At 48.8% G+C, this 16,108-nt stretch overlaps 1 protein-coding gene across 4 annotated transcripts in view; it reads right to left on the bottom strand.

Annotated features, from left to right (window-relative positions):
* Positions 1 to 117: 117 nt before the first annotated feature.
* Positions 118 to 16,108, bottom strand: part of STUM (stum, mechanosensory transduction mediator homolog) — a 48,652-nt gene continuing 32,661 nt past the window's right edge. The window contains exons 2-4 of one of the 4 annotated variants that reach the window (XR_013181562.1): positions 14,707 to 14,913; positions 4,570 to 5,334; positions 118 to 2,124 (exon numbers count right to left, since the gene is read on the bottom strand). Coding sequence is in view for 2 of the 4 variants with exons in the window: in XM_077176132.1 (XP_077032247.1) it covers positions 5,473 to 5,507; positions 14,707 to 14,913 (242 nt within the window). In the remaining 2 variants the exon portion in view is untranslated. The other 3 variants (XR_013181563.1, XM_077176132.1, XM_054629802.2) reach the window with 3 other exon arrangements.

Raw genomic sequence — 16,108 nt, 5'->3', positions numbered from 1 at the left:
TGGGCTGGTGTCTGCTGGATGCTCTCCATCACCTCATGGTGGGAGGAGAACAAGAACCCATTTGGAATCAGGGATGATGGGGTTTCTCCAGGTGACACAAAGAGACTCTGCATTCCATTCCAGCTGTCCAGCAATAGAATATATTTAACTTTAAAAAAAAATATCCACAGTATCAAAACACAAGAAGTCACAATCCAATACTCAGTGATATAAACAGGCATACAAATGGTCCTCTGCAACCCCTCAGTTTGGCCTCCAGTACCAAAAGGAAAGGTGGGCTCACCACTCACCAGCAAGGTGCAAACAGCACAGGTGGGCAGGCCCCTGCTCCCTCCTTCCTAAGGTGGAAAATCTGAGCTACCCATGCATGGCCAAAACCACAGAGCACACAGCCTTGAGCCAGCAATCCCCTTCCCAGCCTTGGGAGCAGTGCCTGTGCTGGGGTGTGGGCTGGGGTGGGATCACTTGCTGGGTGTCTGGGGGAGCACTGCCATCACCTCCAGCAGTGCTGGCACAGGTGAGCCCCTGTTTTGATCCCAAGCCAAAATGTGCCATTCCCTTCCACCTGCCTGTTGAAAGCATTCTCAGAGCTGGAAGATGGATTGAGCTGCTCTGGCCTTTGCCATTCTTAGAGCCTGAACAAAATGAACAAAACCTTCACTTCCCGCTCCACCCTTCCAGCAGTGGGGACAGGGTGTTGTTGCTTCCCTCTGGCCACTTGGGTGGGTGCAAGAGAAGCAGGACTTGACTTTTAGCCTGGCTTAGGTATCTATATGGATGACAAGAGGAGGGAAGGATAGGTTGTGGTTAGCATGAGCTCTGGTGGGATTCACTGTAATGAACCCTGCTTCAGATGGTGCCACTGTGACCTGGGGTTTTGCACCATGCTGCTCCCACAGGGGGATGGGAATGCTGAGTGCCAGTTTGGGAAATAAATTGCAGCACTGCTTCAAAGTGCATTGTGTGTGTGAGCATGCAGCAAAGTCAGCTGGAAATTACAGGGCTGTGTTGCCACACTGTGGTTGGCAAGCATGTGGGAGAAGACATTGCTTTTACCTGGGCAGGAATGTCAGATCTAGCCGGGGTCTCCTTGTACCTGGGGTTTAGATATCAAGGAACTCTTGGTGGTGTCTTGCAGTGGATGCAGTTTGGGCTGGGTAGCAATAAAATGCATCCTGGCTGGAGTGGATGCATGTGTGTGAACTGCAGGGTCAGCCCAGAACAAGCAGGAGGCAAGGAATAAAACAGCCCTGTGGAGAATACTGGGACTGTGAGCTTCATCTTCTTGCCCACAGAGCTCAGCACAACACTCACAGCAAGATTTAAGGGCAATTTCCACCACCTCTGGAAGGTCTCTAATAAAATGTGTGCCAGTCAATGCACACAGGGAGGGACATGCAGCTTTGTGTCTTGGGCAGCAGGAGTGTGGCACAGATGGAGTCCCCTCTCCCATCTGACTCTCCTGACCCCATGGCTGTGTGTGCCAGAGCTGCTCCCAGCACAAGGCCCTGCTGAGAGCTGTGAGCAACCCCAAACCCCTGCAGCAAGGATGGCCAACCAGGCAAAAGGCTGGGAGGGTGGGGGTCACCTGCCAAAGCACCTTTTCCATGGTAAATATGGATTTGGCAACACCAATGAACTTGGGGAAATTGGTTCCTGCCTGGAACTGCTTTCCAATGAGTAGTAAATCAGTTGTTCAGCCCAGCTGTGTTCAAGTACCAAGAAGCTATTTCATTGAAGCCCTTTTTTTGTTTTGGTTGTTGGTTTTTTGTGGTTTTTTTTTTGTTTTTTTTTGAGAAACCTGTTTTTTTCACAATCAGAAAGGAGCAGCAGAAAAATTCCGTGTTGCTGGCAGATGGGGGTGGAGCAACTGCATTTATTCTTCATTACCCACGATCGCTCTTTAGCTGTAAAACTTGCATGTCAAACATCTACATTTACAAAGCAGCTGATGGTGCTGGGGTAGCTGGGGGCCATGCACTTCGGACCAGAGGAGGGGCTCTGGCTGTGCCCTCGGGCTGTGCTGGTTTGCAGCTGGTCACAGCTCCCACAGGAGGTGGAGGTATTGTCCCCTCTGCAGTGCTTTGGAAGGAGGTGTGAAAACGCTGGGTGGTTAATTTTACCCTAAAGAGAAAAAAAAGTAATTGTTGTTAGGGGAAAGCTCCAGATTTTCACTCGTAGCTGTGTCTTCACAGTGTGGCTCTTCTTGTCAGTGGGCACCAGACAGGCCTCTCCAGATGCTGCCAGCTGCCCACAGAACTCTGACCTTTTGTGAGAGGAGGAAAACCAAGTCACAGTGGAGAGTGTGGTACTAAAGATGGGAAAAGCAGAACCCCCTGGTGAGCACAGCCCTGCCCTGGGCTCAGTCTCTGAGCTCCCACTGCTTGCCATGGGGACACCTGAAGCCAAGGTGGGGACACCTGAAGCCAAGGTGAGGAGCTCACCTGTGGCATTCACGTTCTCTGAAAAAAATCCCTTTGCCCAGGATTTTTCTCTGGGAAGCTGAAAAGCCTCAGAAAAAAGGAAAACAATTATTATCTCATTTGCTTCTCCTGTGTTGTGCTCATGTGGAATGTGTTTGGAGATTGTTTACCCACAGGTGATTGTTTCATTGGATTCTGGTGTGAGTTGTTTTGACTCTTTGGCCAATTGGGGCCAAGCTGTGTCAGGACTCTGGAAAGAGTTACGAGTTTTCATTATTATCTTTTTAGCCTTCTATAAGTGTCTTTTCTGTATTCTTTAGTATAGTAGAGTATTCTTTAATATAATATAGTATCATAAAGTGATAAATTGACCTTCTGAGAACATGTCAGATGCATCATTCCTGCCTTTGTCGGGGCATTCCCTGCAAATACAATATTCACCATTGCCTGAGAGCAGGCTGCTGCTTACACCTGGGCTGGGGGGAGCTTGGCAGTGCCAGTTTTGTTCAGGGCTATTGGAAAAAGCAGAGGGATTTATCATTTTTATTACTACCACAGGGACAGCCTTGGGGAAAATGGATTTGATGTTTGCTGCCTGGTAGCAAGGCCAATCTATAAAGTGGCTCCTGTCCTAAAGCTGAGAGTGGGAAACTGTCTGCTTCTAATTAAAATCAATTAAGCAAATCACCACAATAGGCAAAAATAAGGCTTTTTGTCCTGGGTGACATTTGGCAGATTTCAGAGCCTCTGAAGTGGTGCACTGAGTGTTTTCTTGGCTTCAACAATTCAGTAAGAAGGTGAAAGATAAGAAGAAATTTTACAGAGCAAAGCCTGAAAGTAAAATATAAATCCCACACCTCATCTGTGCATTGCTCAGACTCCTCATGCAATAAATGCAGGCAGCACCCAGAGCTAACCAAAGTGATGCTCTCAGAGACCTGCAGCCATCCCAGGGAGGGCAGCATTTCCATTCAATCCTTTTCCAGCCAATCCAATTCTCTCATCCTCACTAGAGCAGAGACAGACAGCACCAAGTGTGGCCCAGAAAGCCAGCAAAACCCTGGTGATGCTGATGAGGAGCTTGTTCTGTCCCTTTTTGTTCCCAGGGGACCTTTTGTGCAGGTGCTAGGTCTCTGGGATGGGGCATCTGCTGCTGATCTGACTGACATCTGATGCCACAGGAGATGTGACTTTTGGCACTTTAGGGCCAGTGAAAATATCAGCTTGTTTATTCCTCCCCAGCCTGAGGCTTCTTGTGCTGCCTGTTCACTACACATATAAATCCATCTTATGAAAGTGAACCCAACTTCACAGGCACCAGAAGACGTTGTTCTTAAGCCACACTTGCTGCTCCTATTCCAAAGGCTTTGCCTGGTTCCTTTTATCCATGGCCTGTTATCCCTGTCTGCAGGGGCTCCTGCACACCCATCCTGACACCACAGCACAACTAACGTGATGCTTAGGCGGTGTTTGGTGTTTGCACTTGACCCAGCCATTCTGGTTTGGCAAAGGTGAGGGGTAACCATTGCTTTTTTGCTCTTTGGCACTGCACATGCTGCAGCTGAGCAGGCAAGTGGTTTGGGTGGCTTCAGGGCCAGTTATAGACCTCAAAAAAAGAGTTCTCACTGATGACAGCAGAAGCTGGTGAAGGTGTTTTCCAGATGTGCTACAGATTCCCCATTTGCTGCTGGTTAGGATCCTATTTACTCCTTTTTTTCCCAGGTGGGAAATGGAGAAGCAGAGATGGTCTGTCTCACAGGAGATGCTGAAGCTCAGTTCTGTAACACCTGTACAGCCCAGCAAGCCACAGCACAGCTGCAGGTGCACAGCACAGGCCACTCCCTGAACCAGTCCCTTTGGTAGAAATGGACAGAGACACTTGAAATTGTTGAATAATGTGAGCATAAATCCTTTTGGCCATCGCTGTGGCAGTGCTACTCTTGAGGAGCTCATCCCCTGGCTTTAGTTCAGATCCCAAATGGCTCTTGGCTTTTCACCACTGACCTGCTTGGTTGGTTTTCTCCAGCTGAGAAATGAAACCATGAAATCACAGCCCTACCCCTTTTGGCCATGGGCCTTCCAACCACAACAACTCCCAAGCACCTGTCTAGTAGCAGGTGGAGATCCTGGAGTTTTGGATACTTACCTGGGCAAGCAGAGCTGGGATGCTCCTTCAGCCAGGAGCACTCGTCGTGCTCTCAGGGGATCCATTTCCAAAGCATGGAGACACTGCCAGCAAGTCCCTTCCAGGGGCAGGAAAGGTTCTTTGGCTCCCCCAGTATTGTTTTGTACAAGAGGCTTCTGGCAGTACTTGCTGCCCTAGAGGCGAGGTGCTGCAGGACACCAGTCCTGTGCTGGGAAAAGTGTCCCCTGGGCTGGTGGCAGCTCTGATCCTTGCATGGTGGCAGCGGGTGGAAGCAGGGGATGGCCCCGGTCACGTCAGCGGTACAATAGGATTTACAGCAAGCACGTTTCTCAAGACATCTGCAGGGACAGAGCTTCAGTGAACATCTTACATACACAGGCAGCAGAGGGGGCTGGGTTGGACCCTCCACTGCTGCACAGCAGTCACGGATGGACTCTCGGGCAGGAAGGAAGTACCACTGGTTTGCTTTTACATCCTGTACGTGTATCTATGAACAGCTCCTTGGCATTTGATGTTCACAACCAGCAAGCACAAAAAGGAGGCAAAACATCTTCAGCGACCTCCCCCTGGGAGCAGAGGGATCTCTCCCTCCCTTGGTTCAGCTGCCCACCCAGGTGCCACCTTTGCCAAGGGTGTGTCCTTGTCCTGGCACCCTCATCCTCCTGGTGGGCTGGGACCAGTCCAAGCCAAGCCGTGCTCGCCTCATCTCGGCTGCTCGGGGGCATCAGTGCAAGTCTGCGCCGGCTGCTCTGCATCTCCGCTCCGCTGGACGGGCACGGGCAGACACAGGGAGACAAAACAAAGGGACAAGAAGAGAGACAAAGGGTAATGAAAAGGTCCGTGGCCCACGGCTGCCAAAGGAAATCTCTCGCCGCGTTTCTCTGACCACACTTGTCCCAGCCACTAGAGCTGCTGTGGGATCCCCTGCTCCTTGTAGCCTGTGAGGAGGGAGGGGAAGGGAACATGATTAGAGTTTGTAGGAAAGGCATTTTGTGCTGTTCTTGTGAGCCAGCGAAGGCTTCCTAAAGATAAGGAAAGCCCTCTATCTCTCTCGAGGAAGACACCAAGGCTATCCCCATGACAATGTGATGAAGGAGAGAAAGTTACAAGATATGGACATTAGCTGGCCCACAGAATGACGTGGCTCCTTGTTCACCTACTGAGAACTTTGTTTCTTATGACCAGTGGGCAGTGAATGTTAAGTAAATGTAAATATCTTGAAAAACTATAAAAGCAGCATGTTGCTGTAATGAATCTCTCTTTTACACCTTTCTGATGGAGTCTTGGTGCTTTGTGCCATGTTGCACTCTATAACAACAAGAATTAATTCCAAATGAGGACCTTTGGTGAGGCTCAAGCAAGTCATGAGCCTGGTTTACCGGGAGTGGCAAAAACCCCATGGGAGAACAGGGGAGGTGCCACATTGTCCCTCGTGGCCAGGCTGCCCAGGGCAGCCCCCTGCCCTGCTTTAGCCAAGAGCTGCCTGGTGCTGCTCCTTCCTGGGCACAGCCATGTGGGTGCTGGCAGCCAGCCCTGCTGCTCTGGCACCTCTGCTTAAAGGGATTGTAAGAGCACAGCAGGTACCAGTGGTCAACAATTCCTGCACAATAACCTGAAGTTTTTATGGAGTGTGTTTTCCTGTAGTGCAGGGGAAATGGATGTGCTTGTATCCTGCTCCAGAGACACAGCTGCTCCCAAGCACTGCCCTGGTAGGTTGTGCATCCCACACTCATCTCTCCTTGGGATCTACTTGAGTTTGAGCCTCATCCTCCCAGAGCACTGCCAGGCAGGAGGAGGTTGGTTTCCTCTGTAAGAGTCTAAATGAGGGATGTGGGACTTTAGGAGCTCTCCAAAATGCAGTTTATTCCATCCAAGAGGTTCCAGCAGCCCAGGGTGGTGGGTGACAGAGCCTGTGCCTACAGCTGTCAGCTCCAGCTGCAGGCAGGCCTGGAGACCCTGAGTTTAGGTTACAGTGCATTATAGACTTTTCTTTGTTGAGCATCTTCATACAGTAGAACCAATCTATACCTTAACTTTTGTCCTTGTTTGCCTGTGCTCTCTTTCTGCTTGGTAAAAACATCTTGTTTGAGGTGGGTTTATCCTTTCCTCTAAGTCATAAAAACCCCTTCTAACTAACATACCCTTTGCCTTCTTGGTTATCCAGTAAGACTGGCTCAGCAGTTCTTTTTTGCTATATCAAAACTTGCTTCCATCTCCATTCCTTCATCAGATTCTACATTTAAAAATCTTTCTGCTAAGCATACATATCTGTGAGACTTTCTTGTCAAACTTTCATCCTTCCCAACATTCCTCTATCCATCTTTGTGTTCCCCTGCTGGCTTTTGCTGACAGCACTCCCCAGCAGCAACCAATTTGTGCTGCAGTTTGCACAGGTGAGCAAACACCTCTTGGAGGAGAAGGGGAATGCCTTGACTCACAGGCTGAAGTGTCAAACACAGATCTTGGGATGCCTCTAATGATATTCTCACTGCTTAGTTCTGCACTTGCTTTGCTCCAGCCCAGCAGAATTACAGGTGGTCTTGTTAGGGCACAGCAGCCATCCAGTGGGCCTGGAGGAAACCAATCTTTTCAGCAGCAAAACCAAGGAAACTGCCAGGATCCCTGTTCCTTCACACCCTTTCCTCTTCCTGTGGCCATGAGGTTTGATGCACTTCCCAACCAAGACAGCAAAGCCCTTGTTTTGCAGCCACAGGGATGTTCCAAGGGCTCAAGCAGCCTGTCCTGCTGCTTGTCACAGCTCCTTGGGCTCCTGGGGTCCCAGATTATTCACTGTGGTGCACACACATTTGCAGGCTGCAAATCCCAGAGGGGACAGTTTCATCCCCTGGCAGGGCTAGGGCAGGGAAGGGCAATAGCAGAGCACCTGCAGCTCCTGTGCTGGTATAGGATGATGAGAAAAATACTGGATTTTTTTAATGCTTTCCTAAACAGTTGCAATGACTGCACCAGAAGCTTTCCCCACTTCCCTTTCAAGAGAAGCTTGTTATTCTGACTTTATCAATGCAAAAAAATCTCCTGATTAAAGAAGCCAACTGCCCTTACTTGCAGTGCCTGCCACAGTGAGTATCTTTCAACTAAAAAACTTTTCTAAATCTGGATGGGTTTTTTTTTTCTTAGCTTAAGTAACCTGTCATTTCTATATTTTGAATTTCAAAGAAGTCTGAAATTTGATATCTCAGAAGAATGTTTAACTTTTCAAACACTTTTCCATTTATGCTTTGTAATATTCTTTCTAACCCTTATGTTAGGCTTTTTTAAGTCCCTTACAAAAACTGAACATAAAATACCAGCAGGTGCCAGAACCCCTATCTTTAATGGACTTTTTGCTGAACTAAGAATTGACTCCAGGGAATGAACTTTGCTGTACTTTGGAAAAAACCCACACATTTGCCCAGGTTTGGCAGCCTGGACCTCCTGCTGCTAAACAAGCACGAGGGACAGAATAATGACACTTAACTGAATTTCTGCCTATTGTGTGCAGCTGAACAGAAAGACTCTCATATCTTTCAAACAGCTTTTTCTAGGGGGCAAAATGATGATTTCACATGCATTTATGTTTTAAGTGTGAGTCAGTTCTGAAGGCAAGGTGAGCTGGCTGGAAATTTGTAATTTTAGCTTGTCTGTGGCATTGGTTTAATTTGTTTAGGGAGTGGAGTTAAAAAAACCCAAACAACCAACCCTATGGACCAGAAAGGTGGGGCCTGCCTTAAATCTTTAGCTAAAGTAAGAGTAACTTATTTGTACAGCCATGCTTTTTATTGAGATATAAGGAAATTAAGATTGGGAAATCCTTTCAGTCTGGCTGTCACTGTTGAAACTGGGTGGAAGGAAGTGACAGTGGCCGAGCCTGTCTCTTTACATGACCATAAGCCAAAAAAGACCTGTCCTATGCTAAACTTGTTTATTACAATACTTCAGCCTTAACTTATCAAACAGTTTATATGTGAAAATAGTTATTGCATTTCTTGCATAGGACTAGCTGTTCTGTATGAAGCAGCTTTACATTAATATGCCTGCAATCCCACTGAGGTGCAATTCTGTAGAACAGACAGCTCTGGGTTCAGGATTAAGTGGCCCTGTGCACAAAGTCACTGATTTAATCAAGTTTACTTGAAATTGCACTTCTCCTGTAAAGCACTGCATATAAGATTGAGGCAAAAGGAACACAGTCTGTGCACAGGCTGTCCTTCTGGGACTGGGTTCATGCAGAGGGTGGCTTCAGGATGCTCTCCATGCTGAAACAGGCTCCTGCTCTGCTCCAAGGGCACCCTTGGGCCATCCCCAGGGGCAGTTCAATGCTGAGTGAGGATTCCCAGCATCCCTGGGGCCGTGCAGCCACAGGACAGACACAGACACAGTGGACACACATATGTAAAGGCTGCACTTGGGCTGGGAGTGGGCAGCCCTGGCCAAAGTGAATTCCAGGTGTCCTGCCCCGACCAAGGCTCGCTGCTCTCCGTGGGAAACTGACTCAGAGCATGAGGAGGAGGAAGAACAGAAACAAACTTACCTTGTGAGACTTTGATGGTGAACAAAAGGAGGCAAAGGAACATGAAAGAAAGAGAGAGGGAGAAATGTAACTGTAGACGATATATCTGAAACACATGGACAACCAGAAGAGAATGAACAAACTGAGGCTGCAGAGTAAACAGAGAACAGCTGCTCTACCCTCAGACATTCACACCAGGGCTAAACATTTCTTTAAATCCTTGTACTTGAAGCAGATCATTTCATTTGGGACTCTTGTTTAAAGAAGACTGGGGAATCCTCATCTGCTTTTCCAGCCGCAGGCAGAACAGACTGGATGGGCTAACACCTCTGAGCAATGCTCCAGAAACTCTCTCCTCTGTGCCATTGGCATTTCATGGCTTTGACTGAAGGGGAGCCACTGAAGGAAGGCATCAAACAAGACATCACAGTGTACCAAAGGGCTCATGCCATATCATTCACAGTCCCAGAGTTGGGAAAACTACATCTGAAGAGTTTTTGGCAGCTTCCCTGCTCAGTTTGCTTGTGCCCACAGGTAGCTCACAGCATGCCTCAGCCTGTCTGGGTGCTGCAAACACTGGGGCTATTTAACATTCCTACAATGTTTTAAGAACTTCCCCCACCTCTGCATTTGGTAAGAAACTGCAAAAAAGGGATATTTTAACTACTCCCCTCAGGCCTAGTTTGGGGGACAGCTCTTTTTAGATTTTTTTTTTTTTTAAGTGTGGGAAGTCCGAGCAGGCAACATGTCCTTGTATTTTCTTCATCTCATGAGGGGTTACTGGTTGGTTTATGCCTCCTGCTCCCCTTTCCTTGCCAGGAGAGCAGTGTTACCTGCCCCAGCAGGGGCCCTGCAGAGCAGAGAGGCTCAGTGATGCTTTCCCTTGGAGCCTGAGCATACAGCGACTGTGCAAGCATCTGCTGCTGCTTCTGGCAGGGTCTGAACAGAGTAATTAGCAAAGGAGTGATGAGGATAGCATGATTACAGGTGAGTTCTCACTGCTGGCTGGCAATCAGCCCTGAGAGTCAGCCGAAGTCTCCATCCAGTGAACCTGAAGCGATGGTGCAGCCAAGCACATCGTTCATTCAGAGCTGAGAGCTGAGGGAGGGCTTCCTTCAGAAACCAGGGCTTCCTTCAGAAACCAGCCTTGGCTTCTTGGCTGCATCCAGCAGAGGCAAAACAATGCCTGGACAAACAGTCCCTGACTTGTGTCCCCTGTGCCACATCAGTGTGACATTACTATGTTATTTCTCCAGTGTTTCTGTGAAGAAATGCCACGCAGCCTTTTATACTCGGTTCTGAGCAGGCAGGGACTTCCTGGAAAGTTCATTCTGCACAGTGGGCTGATGAAGGTGTGGGCTGGGGACAAGGTGTGCCTGTAGCCAAGGGAGCTGTGCCTGGAAAGCCTTAGGAGGCTTGTTTTGCAGTTGGCTTTGGCCAGCTCATTAGCTGTGGTTTGCCTCAGCTCTGTGCATTGTCCCTGCAGAGCTGGTGAGGGGCTCCAGGAGAGCACACTGCAGCAGGGCTGCCCAGCCCTTTTTTGGCAGAAGAATTTAGTGCTCCCTAGTTCTACCTTTGCCTTCAGAGAGCAGGTACAGCAGAGGACAGTTCCCAAAGCTATCTGGCTGCTTAAAGAAGATATCTCTGGTGTCCAGTGGGGCCACCTGGCAGTTCTTTTAAATTAGCAGAGAAAGTGCCCTGTGCTGTGGTGCTGCCAAAAGTAATTAAGTGTGACAGCAAAACTGCATTCCATTTATCTTCCTTCTGGGATATTATCCTGATAAAGGGCACCCTAGAGGAGATGAGGGTTGGACAGGACCCCCAGGTCAGTCAGTCTCTTGCTGTGTCCTACGTTGTCCCTGACAGACATGGGTCTACCCACTCTTGGAGTCTTCCAGGGACAGAGAGAGCAGATCCTGCCATGCCACCTCTGCAGCATTTTGACCCTACTGGAGGAAAAACGTGCTCTAATTTCCACACAGGTCCTTCCTGGTGTTATTCAAGTCTGTCTTAGGCTGAACTGCTGCCCTCTCACATTTACTAGCCCACTGAACACCTTGATCATCAGCATGCCTGCTGTCTTACAGTTCTCTGGACTCTCCAGATTTTCCACTTGAAGTACAGCCTCCAAAGCTGGCCACAAGCCTCACCACAGCTTTATGCATGCAGGGAAAGGTGATGGGATCAACGAAAGCCCTATAAGCCCTGCTCCCCCCTGCCTGTGTGGTGTTCATTCCCTCTGCAGCAATGTTCCCCCTGTGCTGCTTGTGACTCACTGCAGCCACCACGTCCTTCCCTGAAAAACAAGTTGTTCCCTAGTGTGTATTTATGCAGTTGATTAGTCCTTCTGTAGAGTCCTGGGCTTGTCCCCACTGAGTAGCACTTTCTGTTTCCAGGCCATTTCTTTGGATCCGGGCACTGCCCTCGCTGTGCCTGCCAGGTGTGTGGCTGGGGGAGCCTCTTCTCCAGCCCATCCTCAAGCCACAAATGGAAATACTGAGCAGAGCTGCATTCAGGAGGGACCTTTCAACCCATCTCTCTTTATCTCTTCCCAGGTTAGGAAAATCCATTTAGAGGAAAGTCCTCAAGTGCATTTTCATGCCGGCCACGTCCCCCTGGCTCGCTGGTAGGAATGCTGTGTGAGATGGGGTCAGCATCTGAAGGAGGGATGGCTGGCTGCTGCCACCTCACACAAAATTAATTCCTCTGCCATCCAAGGGAATCCAGCCAGTCTGACACAGCTCACTCTGGACAGACCCACGGTGACTTTGTGGGGGTGGTTTTTATTTTCTAAATGCGTGCGAGTCACTTACTTGATTACTTCTTCCAGGAACTGAAGCATACCTGATTGGACTGTAATTCTTCTCCTTTTTCCCTCATTAAGGACAGTATGCCATTATCCTCAGAGCAGACTCCCCCTTTCCATGCCTGGGAAATAGCACTAGAAGATGAAAAGCTGGAAGGAGTCTCCTGTTCAAAAGGCAGGTGGATGTGGCACTTGGAGAACATGGCTCAGTGGTGGACATGATGGTGATGGCTTAAGACTTGAACTCAATGATTTTGGAGGTTTTTTCCAACCTCAGTGATTTTATGATTCTGTGGTTCTAACTTCCTCCCAAGTCTCTACCAGCTAACAGTGAGGCAGGCCCAGGGACAGGGAGCCAGGTGAAATGGCTCCATCCCTTAGGGAAAGCCTGAGCAGAGTTCCTGGCCCTCAGCTGCTTCCCACCCTCCTCCTCACTGCTAGCCCTCACCAGCTTAGACAGCACCTGCTGTGTCCTGCCTCTAGCCCATTCAAATAGCCTGGCACCCTCACAGGGACACCTGGGATCAGTCATTTCAAGGCAAGGGGACTTGAGGTGGGCAGTGGTTTCACACTTTAACTGTTTCCCATCTGCACCCAGATTAAAGTTGCAGTGGTGTACGGTTTCTGTTCAGTGCATCCAATGGTTTGCATGCAAACAAAACCCAACAAAGCAAACTGGCAGTGTTCTTAAATGAAATGTCTTATTCCTTGCATTAGAAACATGGTTTCCTTCTTAAGTTATTATTTTTTCTTTCAAATATGATAACAAGAATCAACCACTTTGGGTCTGACAGGGCTGTTTGATACAGGTAAGAACAACCAGTCACTTCATTCTTTGTTTCAATTAAGGTTTTTCTTTTCTTCTCCATCAACCCAGAGCTGCTGCATTTAGCCACTACTTTCTCTGCATGGTAAGTAAACTTAAAAGCAGCTATTTAATGAGATGGCAAGAAACTGCCAAGGGCTGCTGCTAGTAAAACATAAGACATATTGACTCCTCTTGCCATTCTCTACTGCCACCAGAGGGATGAAATACTGCTGCTGTGCTTGGGCACCTCTTGACCTGAGCATTGCCACCACATGCTGCTCATCCATCCTCTGCCTCCCAAACTGGTGGAATCCAGCCAGGTGTGGGAAGGAGTGTTTTGGGAGATACTTCCAAGCTGTTTGGTTTCCCCCAACAGCGAAACTGGAGAAGACCCTCCTAAGCACCAACCCCTCTAACTGGAGAGCAGGGCTTTGGAGCAAAGCAAGACACAGATTCAGTGGTGGTTCTTTGTCAGAACAGATGTTTCCCTGGCTCTCCCCACACCTGCAGAGTGGAGTCCTGCCAGACAGCAACCCACACATGGGGGCTGCCCCACAGAGGAAGAACGCAAGAGTTGATGGTTGCAAACTTATGGCACTATACACAAATCTGGCAGGTTCTTGAAGACACATCACACGTACACCAATTCACAATTTAGCCTCAGAAATGACCTGCTCTGCAGGTACATCTGGGAGGAAATGTGGCAGGTGGTTTGCAGGGTAAAGCAAAGAGCAGTACTGCCTTCATCCTGAGGAAAGCTTTTGCTTTGCACATGTTCAGGTTTTTAATATCTATCGTTTGCTCTGCATGGAGACTGCCTTAACTGAAGCTGGCTCAGAAATTAACAGGTGGTTTGGTGAGAGGATTTAACCCCTGGGTTTGGCAACTGAAAATGTGCACTGGTTTCCTGCCTTTTTTTTTTTTTTTAATTCCAGTTTCATCCATTTTGTCTTTGGGAAGGTTTCTGGCAACTTCCTGAGATCCTCTCTCCCCCTCTGTCATGCAGCCACAGATGTCATCAGCAGAGATGACAAAGTGAAGCCTCTTCAAAGCAAAAGGCAAAAGCTGCCTATAAAATGGTCTCTGGGAGAAGGGCTTGCTTTGGGAGCTGCCTGTCCTGTCAGCCTGAAAGGTCTCAGACATGTTTGGTTTCAGGGCTTGCCCATCAGCCTCTGGAAAGGGAGTGGGGTCTTGCAGATGGCACCAGCACCCTGAGCTCTGTGCTGCTTCTGGCTTTGGAGGTGAGATGAGGTTGTCACCTCCATCCTCTGCACCAGGATACAGGGAATATGACTCAACTTTTACACCAGTGAAAGCCTCTACCAAATGAAAGTTACAGAGCCCGTGTTCTGGATTGGTAATGTCTACTAACTGGTGGCTTCAATTATGAACATTTGAAAAAGGATTCTTCTTTCCTTAAACTAATGTTTTAGTCAACTCAAAGGGTGTATGGGACGTCATTCTAGGAGCAGCAAAACACTTCTGGCTCAGCCTAAGAATGAAAAAATACTCCAAAACAATGGGTAAATGTATCCTGGGGAGGAAGAGGAGGGTCCAGGAGAATCTCCAGGGCTTTTCTGGGGACAGCTAGCCCTGGGAGCAGAACTGGCCTAGCAAGAAGGTCTCACTAACCACAGATTTGCAGCCAGAGTCACAAGGGAGAAAGAGCTTTCTTATTCAAATGGATGTGACCAGGGCAGAAGGGGCTCCAGACAGCAGAGTTCACAGTGCTCCCCCTTCCTGCACATTTCATTTCATACAGGGAACTTCCCGACCCATGTGGTGGGATGGGAGACTCTCCCACATATGTTATGGGGCCCATTCCCACTGCCTCCCAGCAACTTCTCTGCCGTGCAAAGTCCAGGATAACTGCATTTCTCATGGACTTGCAGAGCCCATCCTGTGGCTCTTCCTCCCTACAGTGCAGCCCAGCAGCTCACGGGGCCATTGTCTGGGACACAGCACCATTGCCATGGAGAGGAGCGGTCAGGAGGGTGAGCCCACTGCACTTACTTGCCAGGATGACCATGTCCATGCCCCAGAATATGCTCATGATCCAGCCCACCATGACGATGGCCGTGAGGATCTGGATGAGGGCGGCGGCGATGTTGAGCCAGAAGACGCAGCACCGGTGCCGGTCGGGGAGGTCGGTGCGGGCCCCGCAGAGCACGGTGAAGGCCGACACGAACGTGCCTGGGGACACACAGCAGCACAGCAGCCCTGAGAGAGAGCCAGGCAGAGGCAGCACCCCTGAGAGCCAGGCAGAACCCCTGAGAGAGAGCCAGGCTGCACCTCCTGCCCTTACATCGCCGCCCTCCCCTCGGAGCGCCTCGCTTTCCGTGCTCGGACAGCAGGGTGGAAAAAACACTCCTTGGGTGTAGCAAAATCATCATCTCCCCCAACAAAGAGAAATCATTGATGTCTGACTGCAAGGTATTGTGTAAAAAATGGGTATTTTTTAGTTGGCTTTTAGCAAATACTGAAATTAATACAGCAAAAGACAAATCAAACCAGCTGATGCTATAGCAGGGCCCTGCCCACTTCTCCCATTTCCCAGGGCTTTCTAAATTTTCCATTTTTGCACTTCACAATAACAAAGAACAAATTTGTATTTTTTTAAGGGCAGGGGAGTGAACAAAATGCAGACTCAAATGAGAGTGGGAATGGGAAAGCTGTCCCCAGGGGCTGCTGGGGGGTTCCAACCCTGCACTGGCACAGGGAGGAGAGACGTGTTCCCCCAGCCTCTCACCCCTAGAACCACCCAGACAGGAGATGTCTGTAGCCATGATATTTTCTGAAAAATCCTTTCCTTAGGATTTTTTCTCCTGAGAAGCTGAGAGGCCTCAGGAACAAAATGTAAACAATGGTTACCTGCTGCTGTGGAATGCAACAGGTGGATCCGTGATTGGTCTCATGTGGTTGTTTCTAATTAATGGCCAATCACAGCCCAGCTGGCTTGGATTCTCTGTCTGAGACACAAGCTTTTGTTATCATTCTTGCTTTTCTATTCTTAGCTAGCCTTCTGATGAAATCCTTTCTTCTATTCATTTAGTATAGTTTTAATATAATATATATCATAAAATAATAAATCAGGCCTTCTGAAACATGGAGTCAGATGCATCTCTTCCCTCATCCTAAGACCCCTGTGAACACTGTCACAGATGTGGGCAGAAGGAACCCTTCACCCCCCTGCCCTGCTCAGTCTGGCTCCGGCAGACACACACAGAAAAAAAAGGAGTGGCACTGCATTTTTGCACAATTTTTGCACACCCAGTCACAGGCTGCTACCTGAGGGCATGTTTTAACCAAGCAGAAGTAGCTAAACTTCTTAAAGTGCTGGAGCCAGGGCACCTGGTGTGGCAGCCCTTGGCTCAGCTTGAGACCAACTTGCAAACCTTGCAACCACACTCCAAAC

This window comes from Agelaius phoeniceus, chromosome 3, assembly GCF_051311805.1.
Source record: "Agelaius phoeniceus isolate bAgePho1 chromosome 3, bAgePho1.hap1, whole genome shotgun sequence".
Taxonomy (NCBI): domain Eukaryota; kingdom Metazoa; phylum Chordata; class Aves; order Passeriformes; family Icteridae; genus Agelaius; species Agelaius phoeniceus.
This window is presented reverse-complemented; position numbering and strand designations above follow the sequence as displayed.